The sequence below is a fragment of the Oncorhynchus gorbuscha genome, linkage group LG11 (assembly GCF_021184085.1).
Source record: "Oncorhynchus gorbuscha isolate QuinsamMale2020 ecotype Even-year linkage group LG11, OgorEven_v1.0, whole genome shotgun sequence".
In the NCBI taxonomy this organism is placed as follows: domain Eukaryota; kingdom Metazoa; phylum Chordata; class Actinopteri; order Salmoniformes; family Salmonidae; genus Oncorhynchus; species Oncorhynchus gorbuscha.
Window position 1 is genome coordinate 11,686,587 of NC_060183.1, and position 16,365 is coordinate 11,702,951.

At 45.5% G+C, this 16,365-nt stretch overlaps 1 protein-coding gene across 1 annotated transcript in view; it reads right to left on the bottom strand.

Annotated features, from left to right (window-relative positions):
* Positions 1 to 16,365, bottom strand: part of LOC123989605 (voltage-dependent T-type calcium channel subunit alpha-1G-like) — a 267,332-nt gene that overhangs the window by 171,498 nt on the left and 79,469 nt on the right. Inside the window, 2 exon segments of the mRNA XM_046290729.1 lie at positions 14,938 to 15,093; positions 15,773 to 15,887. Coding sequence (XP_046146685.1) covers positions 14,938 to 15,093; positions 15,773 to 15,887 — 271 coding nt within the window.

Consider the following 16,365-nt stretch of genomic DNA (forward strand, 5'->3'; position numbering starts at 1 on the left):
CTGGAGAAGAGGAATGAGGTTGAACCCGTAAGATGACTGTCAGTGTTTGACCACAAAGTGGCCATTTTGAGATACAGGGTAAGGTTCAACCCTAAGCTGCCTATCCATAAGATAAGTAGTCCGCTCACCTAGGGCAGGCAGAGAGCTGAAACTCATTTCAGATTACTGATCACAAATGGGGCTCAGACCTTATGGTTTAGGGCTGGTTGCTGCCTACTTGGCAGGTCTGTGTTGTCTGAGATGGCAGTGTGTCTGATACTCTGAATGTTCCAGGCTCCAGTGATGTGATACGAGATAAAAATGACTGTTAGAACCGAACGAAGCTCTGCTCTGCTTCTACTCTGTCTACTATTGACCAGTCTGTCACAGTAGCAGCAGCCTGAACAGGCTGACAGTCATTCCGGCTGATGATCCTCATGTCGCTGTTCACAGCCGGACACATTTTAAATGTGAAACGGAATGTACTCATTTACTAATGAACCAAATGAATGCATGAATGAATAGTGTATTTATGGATTTTGACCAAGTTGTTGTTGTCCTTTGATAGATCTGATCATTCACCTGTATTATTTTAACAATACATTTATTAACACACTGTAGCTTCACTATCAACAGCTGTTCCAAGGAGGACACAAGGAGCAGGAACAAGGAGCAGGAACAAGGAGCAGGAACAAGGAGCAGGAACAAGGAGCAGGAACAAGGAGCAGGAACAAGGAGCAGGAACAAGGAGCAGGAACACTATTCTACTGGGAATCGATCAGGAGCAGCGAAAGAGAAGACGGATAGAAAATAGCTTGTTTACAAACGGGCAGGACAATTTAGGCAGACAGTAGGGAGAGGGAGGGAGGGAGGGAGGGAGGGAGGGAGGGAGAGAGAGAGAGAGAGAGAGAGAGAGAGAGAGAGAGAGAGAGAGAGAGAGAGAGGGAGGGAGGGAGGGAGGGAGGGAGGGAGGGAGGGGGGAGGGAGGGAGGGAGGGAGGGAGGGAGGGAGGGAGGGAGGGAGGGAGGGAGGGAGGGAGGGAGGGAGGGAGGGAGGGAGGGAGGGAGGGAGGGAGGGAGGGAGGGAGGGAGGGAGGGAGGGAGGGAGTAATAATAATAATAATAATATATGCCATTTAGCAGACGCTTTTAAACAAAGCGACTTACAGTCATGTGTGCATACATTCTACGTATGGGTGGTCCCGGAATCGAACCCACTACCCTGGCTCTGGAGAGAGGGACTGATACCAATATTGCCTGATAGAAAACAATACATTTCTCACAAGATCATCTCAATCAGGCCACTCTAAAGGCGTGAATGGAGAAATGAGTGCATGTGCTTTGGATGGGGGAGTGTCTATGTAGTAATGTAGATGGAGTCACTGACAACGTCTCTAACGATCTCTAGTAGTGTCGCACCGCTGCTTCGATGGCCTCAGACGCAGATGTGACAACCAGGTTTCGATCAGCTGCCTGACTGACTTGAGACTGTGTTAGCCCACTGCGCTAAAGCCAAGGCATTAGCGCTGGGTTCTTATGCAAATCGTCATGTTCACCGAACCACCTCCGTTACTCATAAACAGATAGAAATACAGGGACTGTACAGGACAGGGCAGGCACATCCACACACTGAGGGGGGGAGGGGATAACTACAGGGATAACCACAGCAGACCACACATAGCAGACTCCCCTTTAAATCCCTCTCCCAGGGTTAACCACAGCAGACCACACAGAGCAGACTCCCCTTTAAATCCCTCTCCCAGGGTTAACCACAGCAGACCACACAGATCAGACTCCCCTTTAAATCCCTCTCCCAGGGTTAACCACAGCAGACCACACAGAGCAGACTCCCCTTTAAATCCCTCTCCCAGGGTTAACCACAGCAGACCACACAGAGCAGACTCCCCTTTAAATCCCTCTCCCAGGGTTAACCACAGCAGACCACACAGAGCAGACTCCCCTTTAAATCCCTCTCCCAGGGTTAACTGTATCCCTGTCATTCTAAAGCTGTTCCGTTGGCTCTAAACGACTGTCTCTATATCGTCCATAAACAGAGAGGCTTTAGGGACATTTCTACTGTAGTGCTTTAGCTTTCGTTTGGCTACTATGGGCCATGTTTCTAGTGCGTTTATTTGTTTGCTCCGCAAATGGAAGGAACCCAATGGACCTGCAGAGCGAGACATCTGTGAGGATCTGCTTTCCAACATAAAAACAACCAACTACTTATCAACCGTCTGACACTAGAGTTAAGACAGTGAAGACACACACAACAACTGAACACACACACGTTGAACACACACGTTGAACATACACACGTTGAACACACACACACGTTGAACACACACACACGTTGAACACACACACACGTTGAACACACACACGTTGAACACACACAACAACTAAACACACACGTTGAACACACACACGTTGAACACACACACACTGTCAACCTGGTTAGTCTCAACAGCCGTGGCATCGTGCAGCGGGGTTGTGGAGGGTAGAGAGACAGGGGGAGCCTGAGAGGGAGAGAGGGGGAGAGAGGGGAGAGAGGGGGAGAGAGAAAGAGTGTGTGAAGAGATGGGAGCACATTGCAGTACATACCCTTGAGCCTAGAGGCAGTTGATCTAGGCTCAACTGGACATGCAAGTCCTCTCTCGTGGGCTCTTCCTACAGTGGAAGTGTGTGATGTTTTACCGCAGGAAGAGAAGGAGGGGAAGACAGAGAGAGAGAGAGGGGGATAGAGAGAAGGAGAAATGGAGAGAGAAAGCGAGGGAGAGAGAAAAGGTGTGAGAGAGAGGAACATAGAAAGAGAGAGATAAAGAGAGAGAATGAGTAAAAGTGAGAGAAAGCGAGGGAGAGAGAAAAGGTGTGAGAGAAAGCGAGGGAGAGAGAAAAGGTGTGAGAGAGAGGAACATAGAAAGAGAGAGATAAAGAGAGAGAATGAGTAAAAGTGAGAGAAAGCGAGGGAGAGAGAAAAGGTGTGAGAGAGAGGAACATAGAAAGAGAGAGATAAAGAGAGAGAATGAGTAAAAGTGAGAGAAAGCGAGGGAGAGAGAAAAGGTGTGAGAGAGAGGAACATAGAAAGAGAGAGATAAAGAGAGAGAAAGCGAGGGAGAGAGAAAAGGTGTGAGAGAGAGGAACATAGAAAGAGAGAGATAAAGAGAGAGATAAAGAGAGAGATAAAGAGAGAGATAAAGAGAGAGATAAAGAGAGAGAAGGGAAAATCAGAAAGGAAGGGTGAATAGAGAGGAGAGGCACCATAGCAGCAAAGAAAGCAGAAAGATAATTAAGTTGACCAGGCAGATATATCATGTATATATTCTGTATCATGCTAAAGATGCACAGAATATAAATCCTTTCAGTATATACAGAAGAGATGCTCAATACACGGAAGAGATGCTCAACCACCAATCATAGCAGAATGCAGCCAAGTTGCAATAACACACAGCAACACAGCTCAATGTGATAGCATAATGTCTTTGGGCCAATCATACGCATTTCAAGCATGAGTTATAACTTCACAAGTTATACCGTAAGTCAGTTATCAGTCATAGGTGGAGAGTACTCAGCATAGCAACACTGTAAAAGAGTCTACAGCTGGGCGTCAGTCAGTACAGTACAGTACAGTATACAGTGTTGTGTGTGTGTGTGTGTGTGTGTGTGTGTGTGTGTGTGTGTGTGTGTGTGTGTGTGTGTGTGTGTGTGTGTGTGTGTGTGTGTGTGTGTGTGTGTGTGTGTGTGTGTGTGTGTGTGTGTGTGTGTGTGTGTGTGTGTGTGTGTGTGTGTGTGTGTGTGTGTGTGTGTGTGTGTGTGCATACACCAGGGCATGGCCCCAGAACCAAACATCTCTCATCCCAACTCATGTCATTCAACCTGTCGTTACCTAGTAACCCTGACTTACTGCAAAGTTCGGCCGATTAAAAATAAACTGTGAGAAGAATGTTAGAAAACAATGTGAAGGAATTGAGCAAACAGCTTTCAAATTAATTGTGAAGACAGGAGGAAAGAACCAGAGGAGGAGAAGAGGAGAGGAGGGGGAGAGGAAAAGAGAAGGAGAGGAGGGGGTAAGTGAGGAGGGGAAGAGAGGAGGAGAGGAAGAGAGGAGGGAAGAGGAGAAGAGAGGAGGGAAAGAGAGGAGGAGAGGAATAGAGGAGAAGAAGAAGGGAGGGGGAGAGGAAAAAAGAAGGAGAGGAGGGGGTAAGTGAGGAGGGGAAGAGAGGAGGAGAGGAAGAGAGGAGGGAAGATAGGAGAAGAGAGGAGGGAAAGAGAGGAGGAGAGAAATAGAGGAGAAGAAGAGAGAAGAAGAGAGGAGAGGAAGAGAGGAGAGGAAGAGAGGAGGGGAAGAGAGGATGAGAGGAAGAGAGGAGAAGAAGAGAGAAGAAGAGAGGAGAGGAAGAGAGTAGAGGAAGAGAGGAGGGGAAAAGAGAAGGAGAGGAGGGGGTAAGTGAGGAGGGGAAGAGAGGAGGAGAGGAAGAGAGGAGGAAAGAGAGGAGAAGAGAGGAGGGAAAGAGGAGGAGAAGAATAGAGGAGAAGAAGAGAGAAGAAGAGAGGAGAGGAAGAGAGGAGAGGAAGAGAGGAGGGGAAGAGAGGATGAGAGGAAGAGAGGAGAAGAAGAGACAAGAAGAGAGGAGAGGAAGAGAGGAGAGGAAGAGAGGAGGGGAAAAGAGAAGGAGAGGAGGGGGTAAGTGAGGAGGGGAAGAGAGGAGGAGAGGAAAAGAGAAGGAGAGGAGGGGGTAAGTGAGGAGGGGAAGAGAGGAGGAGAGGAAGAGAGGAGGGAAGAGAGGAGAAGAGAGGAGGAAAGAGAGGAGGAGAGGAATAGAGGAGAAGAAGAGAGAAGAAGAGAGGAGAGGAAGAGAGGAGGGGAAAAGAGAAGGAGAGGAAGAGAGGAGGAGAGAAGAGAGGAGAGGAAAAAAGAAGGAGAGGAGGGAAAGAGAGGAGGAGAGGAATAGAGGAGAAGAAGAGCGAAGAAGAGAGGAGAGGAAGAGAGGAGAGGAAGAGAGGAGGGGTAGAGCGGATGAGAGGAAGAGAGGAGAAGAAGAGAGAAGAAGAGAGGAGAGGAAAAGAGAAGGAGAGGAGGGGGTAAGTGAGGAGGGGAAGAGAGGAGGAGAGGAAGAGAGGAGGGAAAGAGGAGAAGAGAGGAGAGAAAGAGAGGAGGAGAAGAAGAGAGGAGAAGAAGAGAGAAGAAGAGAGGAGAGGAGAGGAAGAGAGGAGGAGTGGAAGTCTAGGCAAACTTAGCTTAAAAACATTTTCAATATCAGGGCTCAAGATTGGGGAGACGGTGTCTGTCTGTCTGTCTCTGTGTGTGGTAAAGTGGAGTTTATCTTGGTGAGCTAATAATACATCTCAATCTAGATGTGTGCCAGATCTTTAGTAGTCATCCTGCCTGACTGGTCATTTAGTAGTCATCCTGCCTCACTGGCTGACATCGCTGTACACTCTCTCTAGATCACCCTCTCTATCTGTCCCGCTTTTTTCGCTGTCTCTCTTTCGCTCTCTCTCTCTCTCTCTCTCTCTCTCTCTCTCTCTCTCTCTCTCTCTCTCTCTCTCTCTCTCTCTCTCTCTCTCTCTCTCTCTCTCTCTCTCTCTCTCTCTCTCTCTCTCTCTCTCTCTCTCCTCCCTCCTCTCCCTCCCTCCCTCCCTCCCTCCCTCCCTCCCGCCCTAGTCTCTCCTCCTCCCTCTCCTCTCTCCCTCTCCCTCCCTAGTCTCTCCCTCTCCCTCTCTCTCCCTCCCACTCCCTAGTCTCTCCCTCTCCCTCTCCCTCTCCCTCTCAATTCAATTATTATTATTATTGGCATTGTAAACATATGTTAACATTGCCAAAGCAAGTGAAATAGATAATAAACAAAAGTGAATTAAACAATAAAAAATGTAGAGTAAATATTACACAAACCCACCAAAAGATGAAAGACAATGATGTTATGATGTGCAAGTAGTTGAATTACAAAAGGGAAAATAAACTTAAATATGGGCTGTATTTACAATGGTGTTTGTTCTTCACTGGTTGCCCTTTTCTTGTGGCAACAGATCACACATCTTGCTGTAGTGATGGCACACTGTGGTATTTCACCCAGTAGATATGGTCTCTAGTATGGGAATATATTGGGCAGGAGGTTAGGAAGTGCAGCTCAGTTTCCACCTCATTTTGTGGGCAGTCTGCACATAGCCTGTCTTCTCTTGAGAGCCATGTCTGCCTACAGCGTCCTTTCTCAATAGCAAGGCTAGGCTCACTGAGTCTGTACATAGTCAAAGATTTCCTTAATTTGGTCACAGTGGTCAGGTATTCTGCCACTGTGTACTCTCTGTTTAGAGGCATTCTAGTTTGCAAATTGATTTTGTTATTTATTTCCAATGTATCAAGTAATTATCTTTTTGTTTCATCATGATTTGGTTGGGTCTAATTGTGTTGCTGTCATAGGGCTCTGTGGGGTCTGTTTATGTTTGTGAACAGAGCCTCAAGACCAGCTTCGGACTCTTTTCCAGGTTCATCTCTCTGTAGGTGATGGCTTTGTAATGGTTTGGGAATCAGGTCCTTTTAGGTGGTTGCAAAGGCTCTTTTCTGGATTTTGATCATTTGCGGGCATCGGACCAATCCTGCTCTGCATTATTTGGTATTTTACGTTGTACACAAAGGACATTTTTGCAGAATTCTGCATTGGTGTTTGTCCCATTTTGTGAATTCCCGGTTGGTGAGCGGAACCCAGACCCCACAACCATAAAAGGCAATGGGCTCTATGACTGATTCAAGTATTACTGATTCAAGTATTTTTAGCCAGATCCTAATTGGTATGTCAAATTTTATGGTCCTTTTGATTGCATATAATTCCCTTATTGCCTTCTCTCAGATCGTTCAGGGCCTTGTGGAAGTTAACTATGTATGTATAGATTTTTACGTGCTCTAGGGCAACGGTGTCTAGATGGAATGTGTATTCATGGGCCTGGCAACTGGACCTTTTCTGGAACACAATTATTTTGGTCTTATTCAGATTTAATGTCAGGGCCCAGGTCTGTCAGGGCCCACGTCTGTCAGGGCCCAGGTCTGTCAGGGCCCAGGTCTGATATAATATGTGCAGAAGATCTAGGTGCTGCTGTGGGCCCTCCTTGTTTGGGGACAGAAACACCAGATCCTCAGCAAACAGTAGACATTTGACTTCAGATTCTAGTAGGGTGAGGCTGGGTGTTGCAGACTGTTCTAGTGCCCTCTCCTATTCATTGATATATATGTTGAAGAGGGTGGGGCTTCAGCTTCATCCCTGTTTCACCCCATGGACCTGTGGAAAGCAATGTGTTTTTTTGTCAATATTAAACACACATTTGTTGTTTGTGTACATAGATTTTATGATGTTGTATGTTTGTCCCCCAACACCACTTTTCATCATTTTGTATAGCAGACCCTCATTCCAAATTGAGTCTAAGGCTTTTTTGAAATCAACAAATCATGAGAAGATTTTGCCTTTGTTTTAGTTTGTTTGTTTGTCAATTAGGCTGTGCAGGGTGAATACGTGGTCTGTTGTACGATAATTTGATAAAATGAAATTTGACATTTGCTCAGTACATTGTTTTCACTGAGGAAATGAACTTGTCCACTGTTAATGATAATGCAGATTATTGTCCGAAGGTTGCTGTTGACACATATCCCACGATAGTTTGTGGGTTCAAATTTGTCTCCACTTTTGTGGATTAGGGTGATCAGTCCTTGGTTCCAAATATTGGCGTTTATTGTTTTGTTTATTTATTAAAACACTTACTCCCCTCACTTGCTTCCCGACACTCAGCACACTCGCTAAAATAGTCCAGTGGGTTCTGGTAGACTTTAATAGTTTATTCTAAGATCTGTATTTGATCATGTATATGCTTTTGTGTTTGTTCTTAGTTATAGGGCCAACAAGATTGGAGAAGTGGTTTACCCATACATCGTCATTTTGGATAGATAACTGTTTGGGTTGTTGATTGTTTTGTGTTTTTCAATTTTCCCAGAAGTGATTAGAGTCTATGGATTCTTCAATTACATTGAGCTGATTTATGTGTATATATGTGTATTTCTGTATTGTGTTAGTGATTCACCATAGTGATGGCTCAGGTTTTCTGGGTCTCTATGTTTTGGTCAGACAGGTTTCTCAATTACTTTCTTAGGTTTTTGCATTCTGCATCAAACCATTTGTCATTGTTGTTCATTTTCTTCGGATGTCTGTTAGAACATTTTAGATTTGAGAAGGAAGCTGAAAGGTCAAATATACTGTTTAGGTTTTCTACTGCCAAGTTTACACCTTCACTATTACAGTGGAATGTTTTTGTCCAGGAAGTTGTCTAAAAGGGATTGAATTTGTTGCCTAATTGTTTCATGGTAGATTTCCACACTACCTTCCTTCCTTCTATAGCATTTCTTAATAACCTCTTTGGGCTAGGGGGCAGTATTTTCACGTCCGGATGAAAAGCATGCCCAGAGTAAATTGCCTGCTACTCAGGCCCAGACGCTAGGATATGCATATTATTGGTAGATTTGAATAGAAAACACTCTGACGATTCTGAAACTGTTACAATTATGTCTGTGAGTATAACAGGATTCATATGGCAGGCAAAACCTGAGAAAAATCCACCAGGAAGTGTGAAATCTGAGATTTGTAGTTTTTCAAGTGATTGCTTCCACTAGATGTTAAACAGTCTTTAGAAAGTTGTTTCAGGCTTCTATTGTGAAAGGGGAGAGAATAAGACCACTCACAGTAAGTGGCTCAGCTGAAAGCTATGAGTTGTTTATTCCGTTCCCTTTCCTTTCTAATGACAACGGAATTGTCCGGTTGGAATATTATTGAAGATTTATGATAACAAACATCCAAAAGACATCCAAAAGATTCACATGTTTCTACGAACTTTAATGGATTTTTTAAAACTTTTCGTCTGGACTTAGTGCCCGTGCTTTGTGCATTTGGATTAGTGAACTAAACGCGCAAACAAAAAGGAGGTATTTGGACATAAATATGGACTTTATCGAACAAAACAAACATTTATTGTGGAAAAGGTTTTCCTGGGAGTGCATCAAAGGTAAGTGAATATTTATAACGCTATTTCTGACTTTTGTTGACTCCACAACATGGCGGGTATCTGTATGGCTTGTTTTGGTGGCTGAGCGCTGTACTCAGATTGCCGCAGGGTGTGCTTTCGCCGTAAAGCTTTTTTGAAATCTGACACATCGGTTGCATTAAGGAGAAGTTTATCTTTAATCCTATGTATAACACTTGTATCTTTCATCAACTTTTATGATGAGTATTTCTGTAAATTGATGTGGCTCTCTGCAAAATCACTGGATGTTTTGGAGGCAAAACATTACTGAACATAACGCGCCAATGTAAACTGAGATTTTTGGATATAAATATGTACTTTATCGAACAAAACATCCATGTATTGTGTAACATAAAGTCCTATGAGTGTCATCTGATGAAGATCATCAAAGGTTAGTGATTCATTTTATCTCTATTTCTGCTTTTTGTGACTCCTCTCTTTGGCTAGAAATGGCTTTTTTTGTGACTAGGCTCTGACCTAACATAATCGCATGGTATGCTTTCGCCATAAAGCCTTTTTGAAATCGAACACTGTGGTTGGATTAACAAGAAGTTTATATTTAAAATGGTGTATAATACTTGTATGTTTGAGGGATTACAATTATTTGTTTCTGTTGTTTGATTTTGGCATCGATCCCGTTAACGGGATTTGAACCCGAAGAAGTTTTTAATATTATTGAGTTCCTTTGGCTTTGATGCTTCATGATTGAGTATTGCTCTGTTCAAGTAGTCTGTCATTTTGCTGAGATCTGATAGTGGTGTTAGTGGGCAGACTGTGAACACTGAGAGACTCTGGGAGGAGGTCAGTGATAGAGTAGGCTACAGTACTCCTGCCAAAAGATGTGCTAAAGGTGTACCTACCATAGGAGTCCCCTCGAAGCCTTGACTATGTACATATCCAGCATGCAACAGAGCTGCAGGAGTTGTGACCCGTATCTGTTGGTTATGTTGTCGTAGTTGTGCCTAGGGGGCAATATGGGGGAGGGAATTCTGTCACCTCCAGGTAGGTGTTTGTCCCCTGTGTGCTGAGGGTCTCAGGTTCCTGTCCAGGTCTGGCATTTAGGTCGCCACAGACTAGTACGTGTCACTAGCCTTGGAAATAATTGATTTCCCCCTCCAAGATGGAGATGCTGTCTTCATTAAAGTATGGGGATTCTAGTGGGGGATATAGGTAGCACACAGAAGGACATTGTTCTCTATTGAGATAAGTTGCTTTTGAATTTCTAGCCAAATGTAAAATGTTCCTGTTTTTGAGTAATTTAATAGAGTGATTTACAGTTGAAGTTGGAAGTTTACATACAGTGGGGCAAAAAAGTATTTAGTCAGCCACCAATTGTGCAAGTTCTCCCACTTAAAAAGATGAGAGAGGCCTGTAATTTTCATCATAGGTACACTTCAACTATGACAGACAGAATGAGGTGGGTCCTCTCGGCGTGGGTCCTCTATTTGTCGGTCCTCTCGGCATGGGTCCTCTATGTGTAGGGCCTCTCCACGTGGGTCCTCTATGTGTAGGTCCTCTCGGCGTGGGTCCTCTTTGTGTCGGTCCTCTCGGCGTGGGTGCCTCTATGTGTAGGTCCTCTCAGCGTGGGTCCTCTATGAGTAGTTCCTCTCGGCATGTGTCCTCTATGTGTAGGTCCTCTCGGCGTGGGTCCTCCATGTGTAGGTCCGGGGAGGGTCTGGGAAAGTGTCTATTGATCTGTTGCTCCTGTGTGAGGCGTTGGGGCTGTGGTTGAATGTGATGTCCTTTAGGGTCCAGGCGAAGGTGGACACTGCTGCCTTGTATAGGTGGACCTAGTCGTAAAGGCTGTTCAAGTCCAGGTTGGAGTTGTCGGCCATGTAAACATTTGGTTTTGAGGCACAGTCACTGGAGATACTTGTGTTTACCCGCTGTAGAGCAGGCTGGAAGTAGCAGGCTGGAAGTCTTTTTGTGGTAGAATGTGTGGAGATAACCACTTGTGAATTGGGGAAAGAAGAAGAAGCTTTTTCAATCACTCCCTTGAGTGCTGTGGCCACCCTTGCCTGCTGTGTTCTCAGGTCATTTGTGCCTGTGTGTATTATTATGTGGCTGGGTGACTCTAGGTGGTCCTCAGACAGAAGGTCTAGGGCACGCTGGGTGTTTTGGCACAAGGGTTTAGACCGTGTGTGTTTGGGAAAAAAATATTTGATGGTATATATTTCCTGTTTGAGTCCATAAGGAGTGCAATATGTGGCTTGTGTTAGTCCTCTGTGGGTGTGGGTGTGTGTGTGGGGGGACATTTGTATGTCCTGGTGTGATGTCGAGGCTATGGTCGGGGTCTGGGGTGGGCTGTTCTGCTAACCCCTCTGCGGGGGTGGCCAGCTATCTAATGGGTGGTTTTCTGTCCCACGCCATCCCACTCTCCATCTCCTCCAGCAGTCTGATCCTCTCCTCTAGTGCTCTGTTCATCTCCTGCTCTTTCTCCTGTTGATGTTCTCTCACCACAGTCCAGAGTGCAGATACGTCTCTCCCCCCCTCCAGCTCTCTGGACCTGGTTGCGGGGCTGTTGTTGAGGTGGACAATTATTTTGTGCTTGGAAATAAGAATCTTTGGTAGTAGGAATCCTTCCAGGTAATTTTGTCCAAAAACAGGTTATAGGTTTGGAGCCAATATCATCTAACTCTAAACCTACCTTCATGTAAAAACATGCTGAAAAATGTGAGAGCTCATCTGCTCATGGCCTCTCTCTCTCTTTTGCTTTCTCTCACTCTCTAGTCCTTGTCTCGCTCTCTCCCTCCCCCTCTCTCCAGTCCCTCCCTCTCTGTTTCTGTCTGTATGTCTCTCTCTCTCTAGTCCTTGTCTCGCTCTCTCCCTCCCCTTCTCTCCAGTCCCTCCCTCTCTGTTTCTGTCTGTATGTCTCTCTCTCTCTAGTCCTTGTCTCGCTCTCTCCAGTCCATCTCTCTCTGTCTGTATGTCTCTCTCTCTATGTCTACAGGTGAGGACTATCTATGACAGCTGGTCTGATGAGTCAGGGTTAAGATGAATCCATTCCACTCAGTCTGACCAGAGAGGTACAGTATGTTCGGTGTGCTGGAGTTTACTGTTCAATATACTTGAAAGGTTCATTCGCTACAAGGGTACTTAAAAACAAGACTTGCTACAGACGTAACATAAAAAGTAATGGTAACTTTTACAGCTGCCATGTGTCATCCATAAATGGTTCAGCTAAGAGCTGTGTTTATTCCATAGCCACAGTCACTTCTCTCTGGCTTTAAATAATACCTGATTCATTCCTAACTGACCTGAATGATGCCAGGTGGTATTGAGGGCTCATAAAGGAGATGTTGGACATGACTGTGTTATTCTGGACACCACGTCATCCAGATAACTGACCTAGAAAGCAGACTGTTGTAACAACTAATAAGTAGAAAGCAGACCAATCAATCCGTCTTTTAAATATGAGTATGTCTGCTCCTCTATCCTGTCTATACTATCCCGTCTCCTCCCCTCTCCTCTTCTCTCAGCAGTTCTAACTAAGACCACAAGAGATCAAAGCACAGGTGCTATCACAAGTCAGAGAGAGAGAGAGAAAGAGAGAGACAGACAGACAGAACGAGAGAGGGATAGAGACAGACGAATGAGCAAGAGATGGAATGTTCAATTGGAATGTTCAATTAAAATAAAGCAGAAGCCAAACAAGAGATTTTTTGACTTTGTCCTCCGAGACAACCATTTCAGTCTATGTCTAGCTGCGCTGAAACACCACACTCTCACAGTAGGGATGAGAACTATGCTATCTGACTATCAACAAAGACATACATTCATCTCCCATCACCCATTGTCTCCTTATCTATCTCTTTGTGTTTCTCCATTGCTCTGTCTCTCTCTCTCTCTCTGTCAGCCTATGTTTCCCTCTCTTTCCCTCCCTCACTAAACCTCTCTCGCTCTCTCTGCCAGAGAAGAATCACGGCTATGCGGGAGATTTGTCTTCTGTTTGATGGGCAGAAGGGAGGGAGGGATAACAAAAAGGAAGAATGTAAAAAGGAGGATGAGAGAGCAGAAGGGAAGGAGGGATAACAAAAGGAGGATGAGAGAGCAGAAGGGAGGGAGGGATAACAAAAAGGAAGAATGTAAAAAGGAGGATGAGAGAGCAGAAGGGAAGGAGGGATAACAAAAGGAGGATGAGAGAGCAGAAGGGAGGGAGGGATAACAAAAAGGAGGATGAGAGAGCAGAAGGGAGGGAGGGATAACAAAAGTAGGATGAGAGAGCAGAAGGGAGGGAGGGATAACAAAAAGGAAGAATGTAAAAAGGAGGATGAGAGAGCAGAAGGGAAGGAGGGATAACAAAAGGAGGATGAGAGAGCAGAAGGGAGGGAGGGATAACAAAAAGGAGGATGAGAGAGCAGAAGGGAGGGAGGGATAACAAAAGGAGGATGAGAGAGCAGAAGGGAGGGAGGGATAACAAAAAGGAAGAATGTAAAAAGGAGGATGAGAGAGCATAAGGGAAGGAGGGATAACAAAAGGAGGATGAGAGAGCAGAAGGGAGGGAGGGATAACAAAAGGAGGATGAGAGAGGGAGGGAGGGATAACAAAAGGAGGATGAGAGAGCAGAAGGGAGGGAGAGATAACAAAAAGGGAAGGGAGGGATAACAGGGAGGGATAACAAAAGGAGGATGAGAGAGCAGAAGGGAGGGAGGGATAACAAAAGGAGGATGAGAGAGCAGAAGGGAAGGAGGGATAACAAAAGGAGGATGAGAGAGCAGAAGGGAGGGAGGGATAACAAAAAGGAAGAATGTAAAAAGGAGGATGAGAGAGCAGAAGGGAAGGAGGGATAACAAAAGGAGGATGAGAGAGCAGAAGGGAAGGAGGGATAACAAAAGGAGGATGAGAGAGCAGAAGGGAAGGAGGGATAACAAAAGGAGGATGAGAGAGCAGAAGGGAAGGAGGGATAACAAAAGGAGGATGAGAGAGCAGAAGGGAAGGAGGGATAACAAAAGGAGGATGAGAGAGCAGAAGGGAAGGAGGGATAACAAAAGGAGGATGAGAGAGCAGAAGGGAAGGAGGGATAACAAAAGGAGGATGAGAGAGCAGAAGGGAAGGAGGGATAACAAAAGGAGGATGAGAGAGCAGAAGGGAGGGAGGGATAACAAAAAGGAGGATGAGAGAGCAGAAGGGAGGGAGGGATAACAAAAAGGAAGAATGTAAAAAGGAGGATGAGAGAGCAGAAGGGAAGGAGGGATAACAAAAGGAGGATGAGAGAGCAGAAGGGAAGGAGGGATAACAAAAAGGAGGATGAGAGAGCAGAAGGGAGGGAGGGATAACAAAAGGAGGATGAGAGAGCAGAAGGGAGGGATAACAAAAGGAGGATGAGAGAGCAGAAGGGAGGGAGGGATAACAAAAGGAGGATGAGAGAGCAGAAGGGAGGGATAACAAAAGGAGGATGAGAGAGCAGAAGGGAGGGAGGGATAACAACAAGGAAGAATGTAAAAAGGAGGATGAGAGAGCAGAAGGGAGGGAGGGATAACAAAAGGAGGATGAGAGAGCAGAAGGGAGGGAGGGATAACAAAAGGAGGATGAGAGAGCAGAAGGGAGGGAGGGATAACAAAAGGAGGATGAGAGAGCAAGTAGAATGTCATTGTGATGGAAGCATCTTTTCCTGATGACGATGACATCACCGTAAGGAAAATCATTAAATATGACAACCTTTCATTTGGGAAAAGAGAGAGAGATGGAGAGAGGGTGAAGACAGATGAAGAGCACGTGTCAGAAAGAGGAAGAGGAGGAGGAGAGAAGGTGAGGAAGAGTAATAATAGGTGACACAATTAGAGATGAACAGATTTAGAGGTGAGCGTCAAGGTGGATGAATAGAAGATGTAATGTCCAAGCCCTTAGCCCAGGTGTTCCCATCTCGTTATGTGCCTGTGTGTGTTATTTGGTTTACTTAGTTCACCTCAGTCTGGAAGCCCTCAACCAAAATGGCCACCAGAAGGTTGAAGAGGACGTAGTTCCCAAAGGTCATGAGGGCGATGAAGTAGAGAGCGGCCACAGGAGTGGTGGAGGCCATACCATTATAGAGAACCTTGTTCCAGTCCTCCTGAGTTAGGATCTGGAGAGAGGGAGGGAGGAGAGAGAAAGAAAGAGAGAGAGCGAGGGAGGGATGGATGGAGGGAGGAAAAAAGGAAGGAAGGAAGGAAAGTATGGGATGGAGGTAGGGAGGAAGGGAGGGACAGATGGAGTGAAGAAGGAAGGAAGGAAGGAAGGTATGGGATGGGGGGAGGGATTTAAGAGGAATAGTGCAAATAGAGAGCAGCTGTTTATTGTTCACATGCAGTTCGTGTGTAGTTGGACCTATAAAACAGATGGCTTGGCAAATGGACTAATTTTGGTACTTGGCCAAGTTTGAGATTTGGAAATGTCTGGCAGACTCAGATTTTGTAGTGAAAGCGGGAGAGATGGAAGGAGAGAGGGAGAGAGAGAGGGAAGGGGGTGAGAGAGGGAAGGAGAGAGAGAGGGAAGGGAGTGAGAGATGGAAGGAGAGAGGGAGAGAGAGAGGGAAGGGAGTGAGAGAGGGAAGGAGAGAGAGAGGGAAGGAGAGAGAGAGGGAAGGAGAGAGGGAGAGAGAGAGGGAAGGGAGTGAGAGAGGGAAGGAGAGAGGGAGAGAGAGAGGGAAGGGAGTGAGAGAGGGAAGGAGAGAGAGAGAGGGAAGGAGAGAGAGAGGGAAGGAGAGAGAGAGGGAAGGGAGTGAGAGAGGGAAGGAGAGAGAGAGGGAGGTAGACTGATCTTACCTGAAACACGGTGACGATGGCCCAGAGCAGAGTGTCAAAGTTCTTCCTATCTGGTAGAGTGTCTCCATCTCTCTCTGATCCAAACTTACAGCCAAACAGATGCATGCCCAATATACTGACGAAGAGAGAGAGATAGACATAAAGAGAGAGAGAGAGAGAGAGAGAGAGAGAGAGAGAGAGAGAGAGAGAGAGAGAGAGAGAGAGAGAGAGAGAGAGAGAGAGAGAGAGAGAGAAAAGGGCAACCAGTGAAGAACAAACAGCATTGTAAATATAACCCATATTAATGTTTATTTATTTTCCCTATTGTACTTCAACTATTTGCACAATGTTACAACACTTTATATAGACATAATATGGCATTTGAAATGTCCTTATTATTTTGGAACTTCTGTGAGTGTAGTGTTTACTGTTCATTTTTATTTGTTTATTTCACTTTTGTTACTATTTCACTTGCTTTGGCAATGTTAACATATGTTTCCCATGCCAATAAAGCCCCTTACTTCCTTATTTCCTTACCTCGTTACTCCCTCCCTCCCTCCCTGTTTCTCTCATCTGAACATGATGGTCAATAAGTGCATTATGAAAGAGACAGA